Genomic DNA, 25,434 nt, shown 5'->3' with positions numbered 1-25,434 from the left:
GCTTACTTGGCTTTTTGTAAAGGTTCCTAGTGTAGCTCTCATGAAACAGATGAGCTCTAATATAAAGAGATCTATGTATTTACTATATTACTTGATGCACCGTTTTTCATTAGGCAATTCTGGCAGCTGATCTGAGTAGCTTATACACAATGGACAGAGGTTTTTACTGAAGAGAACAGGCATCATTCCTCTTTCTTTATTCTTAAGCTGCATTTAGTTTTAACTGTGTGTATTCATCCTGTCTCTTTAGGCAGAAAACTGTTGAATAGCAAGTTAGAGCTCCTCTTTGGCAAAAATAAGTTAACATTTCATTACTTCTGTGGTCTTTGTGATGCTTATGGAAAGGGAAAATAGTATTTTACTACCATGTTGAGATGGGAGTTGACAGTACAGTATGTGTAAGATTGTAGTATCAGGTGAGCAGCAGTTTCTCTTGATTGAAGCATTTACAGATCTGCTCAAAATGCTGCATTTCATGTTAAGACATACTTGGGGTGCTTTGAAAGAGAACACAACCTACCATCTGTCAGTAGTATAAACCTGTTGTAAAAGGCAATGTTTCTTTGGGTTGTCACCACTGCCGATGGTCCATTTCAGAGAGAAAATGAAGTTGTTATGTTTTCTTGATAGCTGTAGATGCTTCATACACTCCGCCATTTCTAAGAGCATGAAGTGCATTTGTTTGTTGTTTAGGTTTATGTCTGTGCAGATCTTCGATCTGTACTTTAGCCAAATCCCTAGGAGTGCTACCAGGAAGATTATAGTAGCATTACCCCTTACAGCCATATGTACCCTGTGCAGCTTCATACTTACATGTGGTAACATAATGTTATAACTGCTTGTCTCTAATGTTTTCCTGCTAGTCTGGGAAGAATGTTTTACCTCCCAGTTCATGTTTCTGAATAAACATTTAACTGTCTTTAAAAATAGTAATGATAGACAGAATTCGGACCCACATCTGTATCTACCGCTATGAAAAATTTTCAGCCATCCTGACTGAGTTCTGCCAGTCGGACCTTGCTATACAGGTTTTAGCAGGGCAGACCTGAAACCTGAGGGCTTTTAAACCCTGTCTGTCTGCTTAGCTAATCCCCCAGAAAAGGAAAGCAGCATGTCTCTCTTCTGTCTCAAGACAATTTTATATCTTAAAGAAGCAGTTGGAAGGGGAGTTCTGCTATGGGTTATAGGTGTCGCTAGCAGGGGCTTTCCAAGGGTTCCACCTTTACTTTCTGCAGCAGGAGACCCAGCTGGAGCCACTTTTCAGCTTCAGCAGGTGCAGCTTGCTCATGTTTTCTGCCAGTTTCCCATCAGATGCCACCAGAGGTCGTGTAACACAGCCTAAGCATGGGAAGTATGCTTGAATTGTTTGCAAGTGTTATGTGGCTGATAAGCACAGACTGGTCACACCTACTATTCACTGGAGGCCTGTGCTCATTCTTTTGGTATCTAGGGTCAGTACCAAACAAATTTATTCCCCGTATAGGGGCAAGCGTTCAAAAGGCTTTGGATAATAAATGGTTTGACAAAGTATTTGTGGATTCCCAAAGGACCTGCCTCCACCTGTTTCGTGTCTGTGTACGTGAGTACGAGGAGACATGGGCACATGTTGAAAGAGAAGCATTGTCTTTGGCTGTGTGCTTAAGCTTCTGTTCATCTGTAGTAGAATTCAAACTGGGTGCTGTTGCAGATGCCATGTTTTAGTTGATGAGGCTACTTCTTCTCTTGTTAAAGGAAAGCTGTGTGCCGTAATGGAGCAAGAGGGCTACCCTTTGTGGGTATTGGACCGGAAGGATTGGTATTGCACACCAAAGGGATAGGAGCTTTCTATTCAATATTTGCCCAATTTCTAAGCAAGGCAGTGGAGGAAAGCTGGCTCTGAAGAGTAAACAGGTTGAAAAGGCTGCAGCCTCCTGTTTATTTTTTTGCCACTTTGCAGTCAGCTTTCTGCGTTAGATTTTAACTAAGCAATCCATATTAGGAATATTTCTTTCTGAAAGACTCTTATATATTCATTCTCTTATGGGATCAATATGTATATGAATAATGAAGAAAATGTGGAAAATACAGGTTGTTCTTTGCCCAAGTAAGGTCAGAAGAGGAAAAAAAAATTATACTTACTTAGATATCTTATTTCTTTTTCCATGCAACACTGTAGTTCAGCTTGCGACAACTAGCTTTGGGTTTACTTCATTTGAAATGTGTGCAAAGCATGTAAACGCAACTGATAAAGCCTTGAAGGATCACAATGCAGTTTCTTCGGTTTTGAAAACCCATGTAAAGAGTAGAAAACTTTTTTTTTTGCAGGCTCTGACTTCCTTCTGTTGGCTGAGTGAACTACATTGGAAGTATTAATCAATGACTTTTACTTCTTATTTAATCCTACAGGTATTTATTTGTTCTGCAGCTGAAACTGGATATTCTTAGTGGAAAGTAAGTACTCCAAATAAACAGCCTTTTAAACAATTACCGTGTATTTAGCACAGGATTTATTAAACTTATATTTGGATAATTAGTAAGTCTTGCTAAGTAATGTAATGTTTTTTTTTTCTCTAAAGTATTACTTTTCTATGCATGAATAGTAGCAGAGGAATGCTTAAATAACTTGCTTATCTCATGTTAACTTGTTGAAAATCTGCTAATCCTTTTTCACTTCCTTATCCCCAACATTTGCAGTTTCTCATTGTCAGGTGTATGAGTTGCCTGCTAAACAGTGTCAGCTAAGGTTTTAACAAGGCATTTCTCTTGTGGCAGGCTGGAATGTCCTTTTGACACAGCCGTCCAGTTGGCAGCTTATAACATGCAAGGTGAGTAGGTACAAGCAGGGAAGGATGGAGTTGCATGAACAGCTTTGTGTACTCTTATTACCTCGTTCAGTCTGTCCTTGTTATATCCAGAAAACAGGTTCTGTCCAAATGTTAGCGATCCAGTGTGAAACACAGTCTACCTTTCACTGCAGTTTTGCTGAGAGCATATATAAAAAATTACTCGATTCCTCAGGAAACAGAACAAGGAGATTCTGAATATAAACACTTTCCCCTAAGCTTGTTTTCTTGGGTGCTTGTGTGCAAACCTGTCCAGTTTTCACATGAGCTATAAGGTCTGCAGTTTTCCTGAATTGCTTTGATGTAGTAACACAGTTCACTTTATTTTCATTGTGTAGTTTCTGCCGTGTGTTTTCTGTGTTGTACAGATCGGGTACAAAATTATTTTGGTTCTGCACTCAATTGAGAAGTTCTGTACGTAAAAACCACCAGCTTTTGACTTCAGGTTATTTGTAGAAACATGTTAGTGCTCCATGTCTCATGCTTGTACTTGAGCGTTTGTTGTTGAACTATATTTGTTGGTGTTTCAGATCTTTCTTCAGCCAGAAGAGGTGACATGCTATATTTTTTTTTCTCAGCTATACAGCACTGTGTTTGAGTCAGCTGAGATTCTTATTAATGAGTTGTCTTTACTTTTTGGTTCCAGCTGAGACTGCAGCATCCATGGCTTCTCTGAGAGCTGTGGTCTGACCTTCAGTTGCTTATATGGGTTGTACATCACTAATCTTCATGGCCAATGTCTTCTGTTGTTTGGATAAGGCTATGACCTTAACGAACATGAAGTTTACTGTGCCTTCAAGCAGGGGAACCCGCAAAAGAAAAGAGGGGAGGCTTGATGTTTTAGAAATGTCTGCTAGAGTAGGCTTTTGGGGCCTTATTGGAGGACACAGCTGTATGGTCTTGTTCAACCCAGTTTATGAGTCTACAAAAAATCCCAGAACCTCTGCTGTAAAGCCCTCTTCGATGAAGAGGGAATTTGGAGGTGTGCCATGCATTTGTGCTGCACAACATTAATCTTATAAACCAATGCATTGTTGTACTTGCATTCCAGGAGTTAGGTAATAGGGCTAAGTCACTGAGATTCTTTCTCTTACTGATATTTTCCAAAACACATTCTGTTCTTCAGGCAGGAACTACTAATGTCTCTGATCATGTATATATGTAGAGAATTGAGATTAAACTGTAGAGACACCTGCCTTTTTAACCTGCTCTTTTGTGTGAAAGGAAAACAGTTAGAATACATTCCATAGTTAAAAATATTAACATTGTTAGAGCCTTAAGATACAGGTTCAGTGAGTAAGTTTTTGGAAAACCAAAGTGATCTAATTAGGCCATATATCGTTGCTTTTTGTGCTGGTCTTTTCTTTCCTTTCTCCACAATGAGGCCCGTAGCAGGGCTTTAATCTTACTGTCTGACAGCTGTGTACTTTTATTTAAATCAGCTGGAACCTAAGCTGGCTTTGACAGCATTCCTTTCAACAGAGGCAGGCGTTTTAGTGGGAGTAAATTATTGTAGAACTACAGGCTTCCTCAGTCAGCATTAAAAAAAAAAAAAAAAAAAAAAAAAAAAGAAGAAGAAAAAGGAGGAGGTGAAAAGACTGTATTATTATGTTTGCAGTGTTCAGAAATCCAAGAAACAGGTTTTTAGATCATATGTGGGTTTTGTACCTGTGGAATACTGTGTGCATTTATTTGACTTTTCCAGGTCTTCCCAAAGACGTCACTATTTTTTTCCTGTAGTTTCTTTTTTTCAGACTGAACAATTATTGGCATGCATCAGACACCCAAGGTGCAAGTTAAAGAATTATTCCTAATTTTTTTGATATGAACTGAACATGAGGAAGCTGCTTGAAATCAGTAAGAGGAGCAAATGCTTAGTGACTCTGAAAATCAGGGCATTTTTATAAAGGTTTCTAGCTGTGGATTTCAGCATTTTAGGCATACATCAGTCTTTAAGAGCTGGACTTGTTAGCATCTGTGGAAGTAGGAAGTTGTGCTTTTCATGTGGCACACCCATTGACTAGTATGTTCCAGTATGCTCTCTAAATAGCATCTCTTATTGTCCCTCTTGAGCAGGCAGCAGTGGACTAGATGAGCCATTTGACTGACCCCATAGGGCATTTATTATGTTCTTAGATGGAGAGGGGAGAGACAAATAACAACTGCATGATTGTGCCGTGACACAGAGTAATTTTAGCAGGACAGGGGGGTTTATAGTCATAACCCCAGAAACTGATTTTTAGAATGGACAACTAGATCTATGAAAAGTGTCAGAACTGTTTTTGCTTTTTACAAATCTCAAGAGATTTTGGTTTAAGAACTTAAGGCAAAATTCCTTTGTAACTTTAGTCAGCTGTCATCTCAGTAGAGACTTCAGTGATAAAAATATTGAAAACTTTCTGCAGAAAAGAAAAAAGGTGTGTTTCAAGGATGTTGATAACGTTCATTTATATGAAGATTGTTAGGGAATATATCGATAGCACTCCGTAAAAATTAATGCAAAGCTTTTGTGCAGACGTGACCATTTGTTCAGCGTCCATAATTTCCCTGTCAAAAATGGTGACACTTCAAATACTGGGAGGACTGGAGGAGAAGGAGCAACACAAAAAGAAATTTAGTATTGTAGATAAACTAGAAAAATACGTAGAAGTTCCTGTTAATATCCACTGTGTTTATTAGGAATGTTGCTTGACAATGCTGTTCTTTTGTAGCTGAACTTGGAGACTATGATCCTGCTGAACATGTCCCTGAACTGGTGTCTGAGTTCAGGTTTGTTCCCACTCAGACTGAAGAGATGGAGCTAGCCATTTTTGAGAAGTGGAAGGAATGCAGGTACTAGATCTTCCAGCACTTGCTAACCAGCTGCTAGCACTGATTTGTCTGTGAAGAGAGTGTATTAAAAAGATGCTGCTAACGCTTCTTCTGTGGTCTTGTTCAGAAACATAGTTCTAATATGATTCTGTCATATTTGTAAGAGGATATAACGTGAAAAAGGAAGCTTTTCAAAGGTCTGAGTAAAATGATGAGGTACAGAATCTCAAAATGCAATAATTTTTGCAGCAGCAGCTTCAGATTAAAACTTAGAAAAGTGACCTAGGTATTCATGAAAGCGAACAAGTGTCAGCAGTGTTTACATTTTTTACAAGCTTTCAGGAATTTCTTTTCCTCTTTCCTCATATACCAGTTTTTCCTTTCTATGCTTCTTCAGGCATCTACCTAACAGCAAAAAATTTCTTTCAGGGGGCAAACACCAGCACAGGCTGAAACTAACTACTTAAACAAAGCTAAGTGGCTGGAAATGTATGGTGTAGACATGCACATAGTCAAGGTATGTTTAACCACAGCATGATGACCTTTGGAAATGATAATGTTAGCTTTGTCCTGCATTTCAACACTGGTTTTGCTTTGAGTGGGGGGCAAAAAGGCATACTGTGCTCATCTAAACTGTGTAACAAGTGATCTGGCTTTGCATCAGCATTTGACTTTATAGTATACGTTTCTAGAAGGTACAACTTTAGTCCAAACATATCTGCTCTGTGTTAAATATGTGATTAGTGTGGCAATATGTACTGCAGTTTGTATTTAGACTAAGAGCTATGTGAAGATTATAGTAATTAAATTAAAATTGGCTGGGGTCCAGTCGGCTACCAACTGAAAAACTATGAGTAAAAGTAGATCTCCTGTGGAGAAGGAAGTGCAGAGAACTGCCCAAGGAGGTCCTTATTATGCAGACAAATCAAGAAATTTTAATTTTCCAATTTAGTCAGCTTTGTCGAAGGGGTGCCAACCAGAAAAATCCATTGCATGAGATCATTGAAACACAAGAGTTTTGTTGTATAAAATAAGTACGTATGTGTTTAATTGTAACACTGGGCAAATAAACTACGTTAATCACTGCAGTCATTTGGATAAAGGGTCGAACACCAAAATGAACATAATCTTTATTTTGTGGCAATTAGGCAAGAGACGGCAATGATTACAGCCTGGGACTAACACCTACAGGAGTTCTTGTCTTTGAAGGAGACACAAAGATTGGTTTGTTTTTCTGGTAAGCGCTCTGATTGTACATTAAAATATGTTTTAGGTTTTTATTCATTTGTTTCTTTTGCACTAGCCAAAAAACATATTTTGGGGCGATATGAGAGCACCGTGAATACTAGGTACCTGCAGAAATATCCTGTAGCTGGTATATGTTTTCATGTTGTCCAAAAATATTCTTCTTTTAACATTGTTGGTTGCTATGTTGAAAGGCTGTGTATGTGTAACATGCTAGAGGCATAGAGGAATAACTTTGAGATGGTTTGATGTTTTTTTTTTTTTATTATGTGTTTGTTGTTATATTTTGCACTAGATTGCTTTGAAAATAGAGTATGCACCCAGCCAGTGAAATGAAGCTTCTTCAGGCATTTTAGCCAAGTGTTACACCTTACTGTTGAAAAAAAGGCAGAAACAGTAGTACTAGTGCAGGTTTTACATATAATGTCATCCGGGCAGGCTTTTTGTTAAGAAAATGTCTCTTTGTGCCCAATAAAGGGCAGAAATGTCCCTTTCTGCCCATCAGTTAGGACTAATTAAAAACAAACAAACCAAAACCCCCAAACATACACACACCTCCAACCCCCAAACCAGATCTACATATATTCAGGAGATACAGAGCTTCATTTAGTTTTTCTGAACATGTCCTTCTTTGTCAAACATATGAGTAACACCCCATGGTTTCTTAGAAGCATTCTGATGAAATTTTGCAGGGCTTTATGTTATAAAACACAAGGTGGAGAATCTTCTAGCTAGCATACTTGGGTCCGGGTACACAGGAATTTATGGATTTTTAAGTCCTTTATTTTGTAGTTCCCATCCAGTCTTTCAAAACTATACATAGAAAGAGTAGGCAGATGATGAGGTGAAAATTGATCATATGAATAGTTAGTTTGGGTTAGCCCAGTGCACTTTTATAAACTTCTTAGAAAAATGCTCACTTTGTGGCTGAAATGTTATCCATGGATCTGGTCCCTGCCACAGAATTGATATTCTGGGTATTTTTTTGGCGAGCAGTGGGGGAAGTGGGGAACTTTGTGTCATGTCATGTTCATGTGTTCTCTTTGGCTGGGGTTTTCTGAAACAGAGTCATCATAGGAATTGATCTGGATACACTATACAGTGATTCACATTTCTTTAATAAAGCAGAATTATTTTGTCCTGTCTGTGTCTTTCTGAGTTCGGTTTTGTGGGCTTGTGGGAGACTAGGCAAGCAGGAGTATTTGGGTGGAGTTTGATTTCAGTTCAAGTAATTATTTTAAGTTCTGATAGAATTATCTCTTTAGAAGTTGCTGACTTCTTATCTTTAAGGTTTCTAATTACATGTTAAATTTTGAAATACATTAGTACCCACAGTACAATCAAGCCCTACTGCATGAACTTAGAGAACCCGCAAAAACAGAAAAAATAAAATTGGTAGAGAGGCTTGCACCAGCGCATTGCGCATACCTCTCAGTGAGTTATGAGGAGAGTTAGATGTAACCTGCTTTTTCTGTTCATCCTGCAGGCCAAAGATAACAAGGCTTGACTTCAAGAAGAACAAACTCACTCTGGTTGTTGTTGAAGATGATGAACAGGTAGATAACTATCTGTTCAGTTACATCTCAGGCTTCATTATACAGTACTAGTTTACATGTTCCTGATCTCTTTCTTGGATGCCTTGCAAGATTTTTGGTTGTGACTTGTGGGGAGGAGGGGAATGAAGGGACTTAAGTATAAAACAAATAGGCTCAATTACCTATTTTCTCACTCTGTTTTTAAAAGGGGAATACCTTGTGAAACTAGTGTAGGCCAGATAATTTGAAAACAGTGTGCATTGTGCAAGAATGTTTAAGAAAAGGCCATGTAGCACATTTAGTGGAATGAATTGCTTAGGAGGTGCCGGAATTGTTCCCATGAGAAGAAGTTGTTCAGAGATGAGATAATAAAAATGTGAGCGCTGGTAATTTGAGGGGATCAGATTTGGAAGTGAGACCATGTTCGCCTCATTGAGAAGTACCTTCCTATTATAATGATGTCTTTTAATTTGTAGTTATTCAGAGGTTTGACTTGTTAAATATATGGGCTCTAGCCCTTTCCAACTTCAGACAGTGGAGCAGTTGTTCGTTAAAGCTTCTGAAAAGGTTGATTTTCCTGCCTAAAACATTTTTTTAAAATCTACATTTCGGTATTCATAAAAACCAAATTTTGTTTGGCTTGCATTGTGTTGTAGCTTTGACTTATTCAAGCCCCTTGTAAATCATCAGTGTGCTTTGTGTGCTTTAAGGGAAAGGAGCAGGAGCACACTTTTGTCTTTAGACTGGATCATCCTAAAGCCTGCAAACACTTGTGGAAATGTGCAGTGGAACATCATGCCTTCTTCCGGCTCCGAGGTCCTGTCCAAAAAAGCTCAAGTCGATCCGGATTCATTCGGTTAGGATCCCGGTTCCGATACAGGTCAGTATCATCTGTAATTTAGGACACATCTTCTGTCATTTCTTGCTTTTCTTGGATTATGCATGGAAACAGGAGAGAACCTGGTATTCATTCACCTAGGGCATATAGAGCAGTGGAACTTGCAAGCTGAGTTGCATTATTGGTTTTGTTAAATCATATGGATTTCCTCCCTGTATTTTTCTGATTTATCTTTAGGTGATTCTAGTCTGTGCACTAGGAAGCCAAAGGTTTCTCAGGGTTTATGTGCCTTACATAGCATATATAGTACTTTGTGTTTTATAGATCATTTCATCTTGAAAGCTCACCCTTTTTTAAATGAACCTTAGAGGATGGGTGATTGACTTGCACAGTTGGGGACATTGCAAGTCTTTTGACTCCTGAGTTCCTGACTGGGTGATGGCAGAGCTTCAGAAGCCTGAGACAACGCCCTTTCCATGTTAAGCGCTACCGGTGCACGTAACAGACTTCCAGATGGCATGTGGTCCCAGGCTAGGCTGCAGGATGCTGTCAGTTGCCCCACCAGAGTTGGTGAGGTCATATGGAAGGGGGTGGGGCATGACCCCAGGCAGTATGCATCTATTTTGCTTCCATTTCCAGCAACTGTAGCAATAGCGTCTAGTCTTGCTTCAGAAAAGATCAGTGGTACCAAGGAGTCAGCAGACAGGAGGCTGATGTTGCCTTGGTGGCAGAGTCTGGCCAAATTTGAGGGGGAAAAAAAGACTTGCCTGGGAACAAGTGCATCTAGATGCTGGTTGTTAGTCCTATTATCATCTTTCTTTATGAGCTTTAGCAAAATACCTTAAGCTTTACTCTCTCCTAGAATTTTCAGTCTCTCCCAAACCACACGTGCTGTGACCACAGAAATATGCAAAGGCAAATGTGCTTTTTCAGCAACTTAATGTTTAAGGAGTCATTGCTTCAGCCTTTTGTCTTGGGAAAATGGGGTGGAGATTATGATGTTTGTAAAACTCCGTCCCTTTTTTTGTGGAAGGCCTTCTGAGCTGTTAAGTTTGGGACTTTATTAATAGACTTGAGATCAGATTATTAAGCTATGAATTTAAAATAAAAATGTGATGTTTTGATGAGCAGTGTCCATGTTCTGTCATTAAAAATAAGTGATTTATTTTATGATTTTGTACTTTTACATTGCATTGTTAGTGGGAAAACAGAATATCAAACCACCAAGACCAACAAAGCCAGGAGATCAGCATCCTTTGAAAGAAGGCCCAGCAAGAGATATTCAAGACGAACACTGCAAATGAAAGGTAAAAGATCTTCCATTCTGAGGAGTATAATCCACTGTGAGAATCAAGTAACCGTATCCTTTAAAGGTTCTGTGTAGGAATTCTTCTGTAGCTGTTCGCCCTTGTCTTGAACTTTCAATATTAAATTTTCTTTGACTTATTTGGGAGACGACGCGTATCAGAAAAAGCTTGTGTCCAAAGCATGTCATTCTAGCTTGCCTAGCAGGTAAAACACCCATCAATATTGCACAAGCGGTATCTGAAGATGGAAAAGTTGGGTCCAGGAAACAGTGATGTATTAATGATAATATTTTAAATTTATGAATCAAGTTTGAAATTTTTGTGATTGAGAATTTTTTTCATAGTTCTTAGGAGTTGCACTCTGTTGTCACAACCTGACAGCATGCAATACCTTGTCTCTTATTCCCTCTCTTGCATAGGTCAAGCCTGACCCCTGTGCATGCTTTCAGATACTTGCTTAAACCCAACTGTGGTTTGCTCTTTGGATTTTTTTATTTTATTTTTTCCAGTTTAGAATTTTATTTTTCACACATTATACATGGATACATGCAACTTTTGCTCTTTTAGTTGCCTACTTTTAGACAGTGCTGGCCTATTTTTATTAATAATATACTTCATATTTAGCTGGTAACCTGATTACAAATTAAATTTTAATTAACACTTTATATTTTTGCAGCACATGCTGCTAAACTTGAAGAAACGAGGTAAGATGCATTCCAATATTTAAATTTTTCTTTTATGTTTGCCACCTGCACTTCAGCACGTGTGTGCAGGAGGTTATAAGATTAGTTAATGTAGAGAGTGATAACCTCTTAACTGTGGGTTGCTGTGGGTTTTATGTTTGTTTGCTGTTCATAGAAAAGCTCCTGTGTTGCTGTCACATAGAAGATTTTGCTAGATTGCTTACTAGCAGGCAAAGAGGTTTGTTGATGACTAGCTGTGATTCTTGCTGGAGATGTAGTTCTGTGTATTGCCATGTAAGGAGATCAGGTACAAGTACATGAGGATGTCTTTCTGATACCTGCCTACTCTGGCTATGATCAAGTGAAGATCAGACTCAGGGAAAATACAGTAAAATAAATATTTGAAATTTGTGGGTGATTCTGTATTCTGTACCGTACTTGCATTTATTTTTATATACTTTATATATTTATACTAAATTGTTCATGATTGACATGGAGAGGAAGGCCTCTTGGTTCTTTATTTCATACCTGGATTCTTTCTGCATGTGTAGGTTCATACTTGTTCTTGCAAGGTAAACACTGCTATGAATCTGAATCATACAGGTTTCATACCCTTCCTTAAGGGAAGAGAGGAACCCAGGCTAAAAAGAATTACCTGGTAGAAAAGGAACCAAGTCGCTCAGTTCTGGTTTCTGTCCTTTGCCTTAAAAACCTGTGAACATTGCAATGATCAGTTGCAACCAATTTATTTTTAAAGAGTAGATACTTGTAGATGTTAAGCATTATGAGAATCAGGAGCTGGGTAAGGAATGTTGGAATAACGCTTCAAAACAAAAGGCTTAATACAGCCCCACGTTTTCTGTTTGTAACAGCAGGGTCGTTTCCTGCACGAGAGGGGGAGAAGTCTAGGAAGTGTAGGGACAAGACTGCATGTTAAAGACAAAAAATTACATTTCCGACAAAATGGGTCTTTCTCCAGGTTTGCCTTTATTAACAACTCGGAGTTGGGCCACCACCTCAGTGAATGGCAACTTGCTTCAGCCCCCAGCCCTCCTTGTATAGGTATTCTGAAACATTACGTCATGTAAAGTCCACCTTTAGTTTCCCATGAGGTTGTTCAGTTCTCTATTCTTCTGGTGAACAAAGTGTCCATAAGTTTTCCCCCCAGTCAGCTAGTCCTTACCGCTCTGTCCTAGTTCTGCTCTTGATCACGTTGTCTGTTGGACCGTTTTGAGGTCATCATGTCATCCATCTTTAAACAGCCTCCATCTCAGTCACTCCCAGCAGACCCTTTCCAGATGTTCCATTTAACAATTTCTAAATTCTAAGAAGTCAGCCTTATAATCTTTAAAGCTTAAAACTTAACTTAAAAGTGCCATCTAATCTATCTTCATCTGTCTTTATCTACTAATTAACTGGGCCAGGGTCTTAGCCAGCCATGGTAAGGGCTATGCACGGGATAAATGAGCAATACCACACAGGATTATTTGAACACCTGCGTTCTCACAGAGGTTCAATAGTCTAATACCTTGTTACTTCAGTTCTTCTGTTCTACACAAAATCATGATAACGATTGAACCTTATTTCAGTAACATCATTTGTCTATAGGTAATCTTTAAAGGGGATCTTTCTATTCCTTAACACTCCCTTCTTTTGTTTTCTTAGCATTCCTGCTATTCTTACTTATACTTCTAGATTTCCCTTTGACAATTTTTCGTCATACTAGTAATGCATCCCACTATACATTGAATCACTACCAAAATACAAACAAAAACTACAGTCACAGGTATTATAATGACAGTAAGTTTCTTCACCCATAAAGCCAAATTTGGAAACCAAGAGGTAAGCCAGGAAAAGGTTTCAGAAAATCCCCAAGATGTATCATCTTTTTGAACCTGCTGCATTGTTGAACTAATCTCCCGAATTTTACGCACATCAGTTACCAGTTCTCCTGTCTGATCCATGTACATACAACAACTGACGTTCAGTACTGTACAGACTCCTCCTTGTGATGCTAAGATCATATCTAGAGCCATTTGATTTTGGATTCTCGTTCTTGACAATTCAGTTACCTCTTTTTGCAGGGTAAGTAATCCATGAGCGGTAACATTTGCCAATTTTTCAATTTCTCCTGATATGTTTAGGATAGCTTTTTCTAATTCACTTACTCCTAAAGATGGAATTAACCACTTTACAAAGGAGTGAAATCCTGTAGATCTTTCCACTGATGGATTCAGAATCCTTTTAACTCTCCCTAAATAGGTCCTATGCCATGTTTGCCTAGACACAGTCTTTGAATATATTTCGAAATCAGAGGACAGCACTCCTGAAGTGCAAATACCTTCCCAATCAAGAGACAAAGCCTTGTATGCTTTCTGTCCACACAACCGAAAAACTCCTAAGTCTTCAGGTGCTCACCAGCTCAATCGTAATCCTGATGTAATTGTTGTCGTATTTTGGCACCCTGCCCAATTTCCCACAAAGGTATGATTTTTGCATAGATTTTGATTATCGTGACTGGGAGGATAACATTGCTGCACGCAATGCACCTGTGAAAAATCTCCCTGTCTTGGCAAATTGATATCCTAAAGTTGTTCCTCATGTATTTCTGAAAAGGTAGTATTATACCAGTATCTTTTTCCAGTTCACAGATCTTGGGAGTGGCATGCCAATCAAAAAAAATCCCTGAGTCACTGTCTTTGGGAGAGCTACACAAATCCAACATTCCCTTAGATTTAAATTCTTTGTAAAGGATTTTAACAAAAAAACCATTAATATTGTCTTGCCAATCATTTGTTTCCAATATTCTATTTCCAATTATATTTCATTGTTTCCTCTTTTTTTCCAGGTGGGAATAAAGTTGGCAAACTGTGATACAGCAAGGGTCTATTTGTGCAGGAGACAGTTGGTTGAATTGGACTGGGTTGAGGCCAATGCCATGTATATACTGCGATCCTAAATTGATAAATAAAATGAGTGCGTGATATATAATATCTGTCAACACCAATCTCCATTACCGTACACTCCCCACATCTGATGATCATAACACCATGTTTCCCTTCTCTTCTTTGGATTCTATATGTGAATGTGGAATGCAGGAAAATACATTGGGAGGCCAAGGCTTTCGTCCCAATAGAGATCCCATCGCTTGGACCCACCATAACACTTGGTCCAAGTGTCCCATTTATTTTCAAGGTCAAACTGTACATTGACACAGAATTGCAAAGTATTTCCAAATGGATTGTTTCCCTTCTCAGTCTTCGGATAACTAGACGTAAGAAGGAATTTTCCAGGTCTTGCTTGATTCCCTATAACGTAGCCCTTGAGTTGCACAGCATAGTGACTATAGACAGTGTTGGTATCATTGGAACTGACATCTTGATACCGCAACACAAGTCTTACCCACAAGGTGCCACTAACGGCATAGGAAATTGAGTATGATACAATCAATTTAACATGGTCCGTTATTCTTCACAATCTTTCCGGACGTGAAAACGATGGATCCAATTCTCTTTCCCAGCAACCTTAACAGCATAAAAAAAAAATCAGTAACACAATAAAAGGTCCTTCCCATTTAGGCTCAAATATATTTTCCCTCTTGAAATCTTTTACATAAACTTTGTCTTCAGGTTGGATGTCATGGACTTAAATTTCAGGAGATACTCCCTGATACCAATAAGCATGATTTCTTAATTGAAAAAATGAATTCTGTAAATACAATAAATATTGCGTCACCTGTTTTTCTCCGTCTAAGAGACTAGTTTTTGCTGGTGTGCAGGTTCCAGGAACTGCAAGGACCTTCCCAAACAGGATCTGTGCCAGGGACACCCCAACTGGTTGTCTAGAATTTCTAATATCCGACAAAACTAAATTTAAAGTCTCAGGCCGTTTCAACCCTGTGTCTTTACACGCTTCAACTAATTTCTCTTTAATTGTCCGATTCATCCTTTCTACTTGTCCTGAAGATTCAGGGTGATAAGGAGTATGAAATTGAGAGAGAATGCCTAGGGCATTATAAACTTGAATTAAAATTGCAGCAGTAAAATGAGTACCACGATCAGAATCAATAACCTCTGGAAATCCATATCTAGAAATTAATTCTTTCAACAAATTCTTAACTACAGTCTTTGAATCATTTTTTTCTAGCAGGGAATGCTTCCACTCATCCAGATAATTGATCTAGAATCAACAACAAATATCCATACTCCATAGATTTTGGAATTTCTGCATAATCCGTTTGGAGTTTTTGAAAAGGAAAAGTAGAAGGTGGTCTTTTACCTTGTGACGGAGAGATTTGCACATTTGCATATCGCTTACATAGGTCACAAGTTCCACAAACCCTCCGTGCTGCTGCAGAAATTCCAGGTGCAGCCTGAAGTCTTTGAATCCTCAGAGCTATGCTCTCAGGACCTCCATGAGTTTTCTCATGAAACCAGTGGGTTAAGGGTAGTAAATACCTTTTTGGTAAGAGAGATTTGTTGTTTGAAGTCCATTGTTCTCCCTGTAGCTGGGCGTCTAAGCATTCCCAAGTTGTTTTCTCCTCTTCAGTTAAAGATTCATAAAGTTGTTCTATATTGGGTAGCCCGGTCCATTTATCTCTTTCTTGTGTCAAAGTCGTAATTAAATTACCTTGCTTTACAGCAGCTTTAGCTGCTTGATCAGCCAACTGGTTTCCTCTGGAGATGGCATCTTGTTTGTTAGTATGTGCTTTATATAATTATATAGATAATGGCTGTTTGTCGGGGCGACTGAATTGCTTCGAGAAGATCTTTAATTTGTGCTCTATGAGGGACAGTTTTTCCTGTAGAAGTGAGAAATTCCCTCTCTTTCCATAGGGTGCTCGTTGCATGACACACTCCAAATGCACATTTAGAGTCAGTATAAACATTTACCTTCTTTCCTTTTGCGTATTCGGCAGCCTTTGCTAAGGCGACGATTTCCGCTCCTTGCACCCCCATAGCAACAGGCAGTGGTTCAGCCAATAATACAGTTGTTTCTGTGGTGACTGCAAACCAGTAAATCACCTTCCATTCTCATAATACAAAGATCCATCAGTAAAAAGGTTCACTTCACGGGTATCTAAAGGTTGATCTCTCGAATCATCCCGTGGTTTGCTGGTGAACTGTAAAACTTGCGCACAGTCATGGGTATCTCTTTCTCCATGAATTGGCAAAGGCATTAAGGTAGCAGGGTTCGAAGTGTTACACCTTTCCAATTTCAAATTGTCTGCTCATAACAGTACTAATTCATAGCGATGTGCCCTTTGAGGTGAAAGTAATTTTTCAGCATATTCTTTCAGTAAGTTTTCCACCTCGTGGGGTACGCATACAGTTAGTCCATGACCTAAAACTATTGACCTGGATTTCTCTACCATTTCTGCAGCTGCTGCTATTGCTCTAATACAAAAAAGAGTACCTTTGACAACTGAGTCCAAAGAAGAAGAAAAATAAGCCACAGGCCTTTTGTGGGGTCCCAGAGTCTGTACTAAAACTCTTCTAGCGGTTCCTCCTAGTTTCATCACAGGACAATTTGAAGGGTTTAGAATAATCTGGGAGTCCCAAATCCAGGGCATTTAACAATGCTGTTTTCAGAGTTCGAAAAGCCTTTTCCCTTTCAGGACCCCAAGCAATGGGTTCTGTTTCCTCATTTCGGGTGGTCTCATGTAGCGGTTTTGTAATTTCACTAAACCCTGGAATCCATGGTCTACAAAATCCTACTTGTCCCAAAAACCCCCTAAGCTGTTTTTTTTGTAGTAGGTCTAGGCAGTTCTTGCACTCTTTCACGGTCAATTTCCCTTTTTCCTAGGCTTAATAAAAAACCCTAAATATTTAACCTTTTGCTGACAAAATTGCAGCTTAGACAGAGACACTCGGTGACCTTTCTTTACTAATTGTTCACATAAATATTTAATATCGCAGGTACAATCCTCCCATGTCCTACTTACAATCAATAAATCATCCACATATTGTACCAACACTGAAGCACAAGGAAATGATAGATCTCTCAAATCATTCCTTAAAATTTGTGAAAATATAGTGAGTGAACTTGTAAACCCTTGGGGTAATCTGGTCCAAGTTAATTGCTTTCTCTGCCAGGTAAAGGCAAAAAATCTTTGACTGTCTTCAGCAACAGGTATGCTGAAGAAAGCTCCTGTCGAATCCAGAACTGTATAATAATTTCCCCAAGATGGTATTCGGGTTAGAATCAAACTTGGATCAGGGACCACCGGGTGAGGTGATATCACATGTTTATTTACGGCTCTCAAATCTTGAACAAATCTATATTCGGGATCTCCAACAGTAATCGGTGTTTACTCACTGGTAAAATAGGTGTGTTATAAGGACTCCTACATTCTCTTAAAATCCCTTTTTTCCAGAGATTTCTTAATTTGTTTCTCTATGCTAGGGATTGCCTCAACTACTATAGGATATTGCTGAATTGAAGGGGGTGACCTTCCTTTTGTTTGGATCACCACAGGTTCTGCAGATTTTAACAATCCTCCTTCATCTCCAGAAACACTCCATAGTTCAGTTGGTATATCATTCAGTTCTCTAGGTATTTCCCTTATTTCTTTCTTTAATCTTTAACTGTGACCCAATTTTAATCAATTGCATTCCCCATGGAGTTAACGAAATACAGGTGCCAAATTCTTGCAATAAATCTCATCCCAGTGATGATACTGGTGAGTTAGGTGATATGACAAATCTTCCCCCCACCAATCATTCATTTAAAACAACAGGTAATGGTAGTGAGAGAGAGTTCTCGCTTACCTATTACCCCATTTATTATTACGGTTTCATCAGATCTTTATGCTACTTCAAAATTTAATAAAGACAGGGTAGCCCCTGTATCTACTAAAAAATCAACATAAATTCCGTTTACCTTTGTGGTGGTTTGACCATTTGGATCTACCTGGATTTTAGCCAGCTCCATGCACCTGGATCCCATCTTTCTCAAAGCTTTTTACTGTGAGTGAGGTCTAGTCGGTCTTTCCACAGGAATTCCCCCGTTGCCAGCTTGATTCACTGGTCTAAGCGGGCATTCACGCTGCATGTGTCCTAGATTGCCACAATAAAAACACTCAAGGATATTAGAATAAGAAGAAATAGGGATAGGAGGGCCTCTTCCTCTCATCCTCTTTGAGGAATTCCCCTACCTCTTCCTTTTTTGGTGAAAACTCTTGAGTAAGTGCTGCAGCTAACAGACTAATTTCCCTCTCTTTATCTTTAAGCTACTTTTTTCTTTCTGCCTTGAGTCTCTCCTTCTCCTGCTTCTGCTTCTCTTCATTACGACCATCGTATACAAAGGCAGCTATGCTAAGAATTTTTGTTATTAATGTTTCACCTTGCCATCCAGGCATATGCTTCCTGAAATACTTGTTTATATCTGGGGCAGATTGTTCCACAAAGACACTAATTGCCAATGGTTCCTGGAAATTTTCACGTGTCATCCCACCATATTTCAATAAGGTAGCTTTTAGTTGTGCCTAAAACTAGGGTGTTCGTCAGACTTTTGTCTGTGTTCCATAACCTTATTCCAATTAGTTACTGTTTTTCCAGCTTGTCAGACTGCCGCAATCAATTGCTGAACTGCAATCTGATGAGCTTACCTTCCCTCAGTGTGGTGACATTCCATTCTGGGTTTTGTTCGGGCCCAGGATTTAATCCTTGTCCTCTCTGGGCAATTTCTCTGTCTTTTTTGGAAAAACTTTTCTTATTCTTCGGGCTGAAACAGTTCCTGAAGTAGAGTTCTTATATCATTCCAATTGGGGAAGTAATCAGTCACAATGCCAGAAAGTAATTTGGCACATTTTTCAGCGTCATCTCTCAACTGAGGCATTTTAGCTTGCCAGGTGATTAAATCTCCTTGTTTCCAAGGTTCATGTCTCACTACAGCAGTGACAGTGGGAACTTCTGGCAGAGCTCCAGGTCCTGCCCTTGGGTTAGGGATGTAATCCAACTTGGTTGGATACTTGCCCGCAGTTTTAGGAGGTGATTCAGATTCCTTCAGCTCAGGAGCAGAAGGAAGTGAATGACTCCCATAATCATTATTAATTTCTTTTTTAATTTGTGGTTTCTTTCTTTGCTATACCAAATTATACCAAATATACCAATAATCTATGTCCTGACTTCCATAGTCTTCTAAAATAGTTTGCAGAAATTTTTGTTTATGTGGTTTAAGGGTACCTTTGGGAGGCCACACATCAATTGGTCCTCCTCCTCTATTTCGACTTAAAATGGCCATTCTTCTTGGCATAAAGTAATTAACTTTCTTTTTTGTGAAGTCTGTGCCAAGGGGATCTTTTTCCAGTTCTCCAAGACCTCAGCCAGGGGCGTCCCCTTTTCTATGCTGAATCCAGATCCCATTCTGCAGCTGTTTACCTCTCAGGCAAGTTCAAACACAAGAGGATTTTTCAGCCTTTGTCTGGAATAACCCGTGCCCAGGCCTCGCAGGTGAAGTCACCTATGTGCTGGCAATGGGTGTTGGTAACGGGTTTGTCCAGGGTATAGGCAATTTTCCTGATCCTCCCTCTTGTGTCCTAGAGTCTCATCTGGGGTGCCACCTGTTAAAGACAAAAAATTACATTTCTGACAAAATGGGTCTTACTCTAGGTTTGCCTTTATTAACAACTCTGAGTTGGGCCACCACCTCAGTGAATGGCAACTTGCTTCAGCCCCCAGCCCTCCTTGTATAGGTATTCTGAAACATTACGTCATGTAAAGTCCACCTTTAGTTTCCCATGAGGTTGTTCAGTTCTCTATTCTTCTGGTGAGCAAAGTGTCCATAAGTTTTCCCCCCAGTCAGCTAGTCCTTATCGCTCTTGTCCTGGTTCTGCTCTTGATCACGTTGTCTGTTGGGCCGTTTTGAGGTCATCGTGTCATCCATCTTTAAACAGCCTCCATCTCAGTCACTCCCAGCAGACCCTTTCCAGATGTTCCATTTAACAATTTCTGAATTCTAAGTCAGCCTTACGATCTTTAAAGCTTAAAATTTATACTTTAAGTTAAAAGTGCCATCTAATCTATCTTCATCTATCTTTATCTACTAATTAACTGGGCCAGGGTCTTAGCCAGCCATGGTAAGGGCTATGCACGGGATAAATGAGCAATACCACACAGGATTATTTGAACACCTGCATTCTCACAGAGGTTCAATAGTCTAATACCTTGTTATTTCAGTTCTTCTGTTCTACACAAAATCACGATAACGATTGAATCTTATTTCAATAACATCATTTATCTATAGGTAATCTTTAAAGGGGATCTTTCTATTCCTTAACATTGCAGTTACTTTAATGGAGGTCTGTCTTTGTGACCTTATGTATTGTCTTTTCTTTTTATAAAATGGGAAAGTACTCTTCAAAACTAGGTGTCATTAAAGTGCTGAAAGATCCTCTGCATTCAAAAAGTGGCTGTCTGATTAATTCAAGCTCTTGTCATGCTGTGTTGTCATGCCATTCTCCGAGTTTCAAGCTGCTTAGGTCATTCTGAGAGTGGGAAGAGAAACTTCACATGCAGTTTCTCCTTCTGATAAGACAGCAGTCTTCTGATCTGCACCTAGGTGTGGCACTGTTATGTTAGTCTCCAGAGCAATCTATGCCATTTCTGAAACTCTATGCTAGAGCGTTGCTAATTGATATGCATCATGAAAGATGTATGTTGTTCCATTCTTTTGTGTTAACTCAGCACAGGGGAGTGTGCTACTCAGAAGGTATTCCTTAGTATTTCTGTTAAATGGGCACTTTTCTGTGGTAACCTCCACATTCTCTCAACAGAGAAAGTGTGAAGTTGGGAAACAGGCAAGGAAGAGCTTGTTTATTCTTGACATTATGGTGTTTAAGTAAAATAATGCTAAGGAATCGCTGAAGTAGATACAGAAATCTATTTGAATTGTCAGCTTGCCAGGTTGGATAGCTGTTGTCCAGACTGTAAATCAAAAGGTGAATGGCTTGTAGGAGCCTGGCACTGTTTTTTAAAAGGTTGGAAGTCTGGGAATAAAGTTTGCTTTCTATGAGATTGATAATGCATCGTTATTGAGCAGGGTGTTAATGTGTTTAAGTCTCTCAAAAATGTGAAGTGTCTCTTGTGAATTCAGAAATCATCAGGAATAGGGATATGGGTCTTATTTAATTTATGAAATATATTAAATATTTAATAATATAAAATTATTATTAATGCTGTGCTGAGCTGCTGTGCACATAATTTTGCATGGCTGCTTTTAAGACTCTGAAGCAGTAATTCAGTCTGTTAGAGGTTGTACGCAGAAGAAACTCATGAATTTTTCTCATCTTTGTGATGTGAAGCTTCAAATCAGAAGAGTCCTAGTTATGGAACAAACATAGTAGCTACAGCATGTAGGTGAGGTTTCGACAATGTCACGTTTTGCTCAGTGTTTAACTAAAACTATATCGGTTTTGCTTGTAAAGTTCCCCACCTTACTGCTGAATCAGGAAGACTTTCTAAACCTAACTGGTTTGGGAAAGGAGGGGGAAAAAACAGATGAATTACAGATAAACTATAGCTTGAACAAATAAAAAATAATGTGATACCCTTAGTTACCTAGAATGAGGCAACTGACCTAAAACATAAGTTTTTACATTTTTCTTTTGAGAACAGTTAAGTACTTTGGAAAGATCTGTGTTAGACTTTGTGTTTCTTTCTGAAAATCCTTACAGTTCTGCCAGCCTGCAAAAATAGTTTGATCTGATTCCGATTTAAATTCTTTTTCAGTAGTGCAAACAATCCTGTTATCAACCAAACTAATGGATCACAAGTAAGGACTCTCTCTTTCATTCTTTTTAAAGGCAATTTTCGTGTATTTCAACCGATTTGAGGATTTTGTTACTCATTCTTAAAATCCAGTGGTTGACCAGTTGAAAGTTACGAATGGTTAACTACTGAATTGCATGCCAAGAAATGACTGCTAATTTACAAGCAAGTTAAAGGGTTAATTTAGCTGGAGTAAGGAGGATACCCCATGCGCATGTACTATAGAAACTGTGCTATTTCTAGATGCGGATTTTCATAGGTACACAAAGTACCTTGGTGTGAGAGTTGTTCTTACCCAAAGCACATTAATTCTATATGCTAACAGTAAAAAAAAAAGGGGGGGGGCACAATTCATCAGCACCTATGTTGATTCCTGGTTACAGTATTTTTTTCTCTGAGAGAGGCATGCACCTGCAAATTAAAGAACACATTGTTAGCAAAAATGCAGTGTTTTCTGAGTTTGGGAAGGAAGTCAGAGACACCTGTCCCCTCACTACATGTACAAAGAATGCCTTGTTTCACTGAAAAGGGGCATTAGTGTAAAGTAACTCTCCTTCTGAGAGAGCGAAAAACAAGACTTGGAGTTTGGAAAGACCCTGTCTCACTTTTTGGAGCATTTCAGATGCAGAATGCAACAGAAAGAGTCATGTATTGGTGGAAATGGGGTTATGGTTGGTTTTAACATTAAGATACTCTGTCTCCGCTGATAGATAGGTTGCTGCTCTGCCCAGCCTTAAGCTTTCTGTGCAAAAGGAGTTATGTTTTCAGGAGCAGTTGTGTTTCAAATGGAAGTCCAGAGGCCTGCAACCCAAAGTGCCAAAGGTGCCAATCATTATTGCAAAGTTACCTACAGAAGGAAAGCGTTACTGCATGGATTTGAAAAGGACACGGCAGGCCATAGCTTTTTAATGGAATCCTTGAGTAGCCATGGATTCATTACAATCCCAGTACTGTGTGCAGTACTGGAAAAGACTGGGCATAGGTATCGAGCGCTGTGGAAGCAGTGGAAGGCAACAACTTTGCTCTAGCTCTGCCCTTAACGAGAAGTGGTGATATGTTTTGCTATGTGTGTCATTGCTTCATAAATGTGTGTATAGTAACTTACTTGTTTATATTCTGTCTCCAAAGAGCTGGAATGCAAAACCAAACCTACCTGTCCTAACAACGGTTCCTTCTGCCCCAGTCTTAGTGGAAATAGAAAACCTCCCAAGGAGCCCAGGAGCCAGCCAGCAAGACAAGAAGTGGTATGTTCTGCTTTGCTGGGAAATGTATTTTGCTTGCTTATGCATGATTCAAGTGGCTGTTTCTTTATCTGTACTTAAATAAGCTGTCATCCTTGTATCTTTAACATAAATTGACAGTCAAGTTAGTAATGATGCAGCTGATTTGTTGCTGTGAGTGTGGTATGGGGAGATGAGGACAACAGGCTTAGTCACTGCCAACCAAAAGAAAATTTCTTCAGGGGCTGAAGAAATTATTAAATCGGGAACAGAATTTTCAAGTCTTGGTAGCTGGATCCTTCTCATTTGCCATAACCCTTTGGTTGGTATCATGGGGCCCAAGAACTTACTTTGATCCTTAACAAAATGCAGAACCTTATAAACCAATATCCTTGTCAATCGTCTTTTGAATCTTCTCAAATGGGCAAGCTGATTTTTTTTTTTTTTAATTGTCCTGGGTAGAATGGGAGCTTGAGGAAAATGGCACAAGCTGAAGATAAGAGCTTTGATTTCATGTAATCAGAGTATTTGTTTTGTGGATTAGGTGCATCTCAAAATGAGGATGATTTGTTTCAAGATAAATGTACATACCATTTATCTTTTCTTGAAGTAATTCTATATTGCAAAGCTATTTCAAAACCAAAACTGACATATATATCAAGCCAGTACTTGTGCACACATTGTCTTAACTTTTTCATCTGCTTGTGCGTTCAGAGGCAGTATGGCTTATCCCAGAAGGGTAATTCTGGTTTATTTGAGACTCTCCAGGAGCAGCAGCAATGGAATGGAGTGACACAAAAGCTCTTATCCTAAGCAGTTTCAGCCCTCAAGAGAAAAGATCGTTCTCCCATTGTCTGGTATATGAACGTACTTCGCTTCAGTATCTCTTAAAAGTAGATGATACCTGTTTCTAACGGTGTGATGACAAATGTAATTTAATTTCATGAATATTATTGATTAAAGACTTTTAATACTGTGGATTTTGGGGGACGGTATTTCTGCTTTGTGTTGCATTTTATTGAAGTTTCAATCAGAACATATGATCAATGCTGTTTTTCTTTCTTTTGCCCTTGATTTGTCTAGTATCTGAAATCTGTGCTTGTCTATGATGAGATCCTGTTGATCGCTCGATTCCTTCCGTGGTGGTGGGTGAAAGGTGGTGGTTTCTTTATTCTTCAGCATTTTCGATATGGTTTTCTTTTTATTCTTTTGGTCCAATTGCAAGATGTGTGCTAGAAACTGGTATTTCCTTTGGTGGAAGTGTTCGGCTCTTGCTCCAAACAGCTCTTCGTGGGTATCTGATTCGTGCTAGCGTTCTTGCTAGTATTTGCAAGGCTTCTGTTGCTTACTGGAATGCTGCTGCTTTTGTTCAGAAGCAGAGAGGACTCTGTAGCCGATCTGTTTCAGTTTTGGTCTTGGTATGCCTGTTTTAGGATTAAGAACTTGAGCCTGTCTGTCTGAACATTGTCAAGGAATTTAAGCTTACATGCCAGCTGTCGCAGTATGTAACCTTTCTATAGAAGACTGGGAGAAAATATAAACTATACCTTCATGTAACCCAAAACAATAGGCTGTAAAGAAAACAAGCGTTTTGGCAATTGATGCATTTTAATTGAGAGTGTAATGCTTGTATTGCATATGTGTATGTTTCTTAGAGACATATCGTTATTATTGAGGGTGGTTGTCTTCTGGCAAACAGGTTTTAATGTGTTCACTGGAAACAGTACTGCCTGTAATAAAGGGCAAATCCAGGTGTAGGAAGAAGACAACAGTTTGGAGCTGAGTTGGCAACTGAGCTACATTCTGCTTTCCTGGATGGGAAGTGGGGTTGGATTAATGTAATTGCCAGAACATACATATTTATCGCGGGGGCTGTGACTTGGCTATTGCTCCTTCAAGTCTTACTGTCTCGATGCTGCTAACAAGATCTCTTTCAACTGCTACTGTCTTTAATTGGCCTCTTTCTGCATGAATTATCTTTGCTTTCTGTCGGAAAAATAGTCTTCTTTTAGAGAGAGTTTGCCAAGGATTGCTGAGAACACCAAAATCTTTTGGACTGGGGATTTTGTAGATGGTTAAATTGAAGAGGTTTAGAGTAAGGTCCTGACCTCATGAGTTTCTGTACTCTGCTTGGCAGATGCCTGTATTGGCTACCTTGCAGCTTAGATCCCTTCCTAATGTCAATGTTTCCTTTAATTTAAAAT

The 25,434-nt window shown here is 39.1% G+C and overlaps 1 protein-coding gene across 3 annotated transcripts in view; it reads left to right on the top strand.

Annotated features, from left to right (window-relative positions):
* Nucleotides 1–25,434, top strand: part of EPB41L5 (erythrocyte membrane protein band 4.1 like 5) — a 62,485-nt gene that overhangs the window by 17,435 nt on the left and 19,616 nt on the right. For 2 of the 3 annotated variants that reach the window (XM_086465221.1, XM_086465219.1), the window contains exons 5-15: nucleotides 2,386–2,430; nucleotides 2,752–2,804; nucleotides 5,534–5,654; nucleotides 6,063–6,150; nucleotides 6,782–6,870; nucleotides 8,365–8,434; nucleotides 9,124–9,293; nucleotides 10,452–10,558; nucleotides 11,235–11,262; nucleotides 21,972–22,014; nucleotides 23,139–23,254. In XM_086465221.1, the coding sequence (XP_086321347.1) occupies nucleotides 2,386–2,430; nucleotides 2,752–2,804; nucleotides 5,534–5,654; nucleotides 6,063–6,150; nucleotides 6,782–6,870; nucleotides 8,365–8,434; nucleotides 9,124–9,293; nucleotides 10,452–10,558; nucleotides 11,235–11,262; nucleotides 21,972–22,014; nucleotides 23,139–23,254 (930 nt within the window). The remainder of the gene's footprint in view (nucleotides 1–2,385; nucleotides 2,431–2,751; nucleotides 2,805–5,533; nucleotides 5,655–6,062; nucleotides 6,151–6,781; nucleotides 6,871–8,364; nucleotides 8,435–9,123; nucleotides 9,294–10,451; nucleotides 10,559–11,234; nucleotides 11,263–21,971; nucleotides 22,015–23,138; nucleotides 23,255–25,434) is intronic. The other variant, XM_086465220.1, reaches the window with a different exon arrangement.

Source organism: Leptosomus discolor, chromosome 5, assembly GCF_034619465.1.
Source record: "Leptosomus discolor isolate bLepDis1 chromosome 5, bLepDis1.hap2, whole genome shotgun sequence".
NCBI classification, from domain to species: Eukaryota; Metazoa; Chordata; class Aves; order Leptosomiformes; family Leptosomidae; genus Leptosomus; species Leptosomus discolor.
The sequence above is the reverse complement of the archived record's forward strand: the minus strand, read 5'-3'. Positions and strand labels throughout refer to the sequence as shown.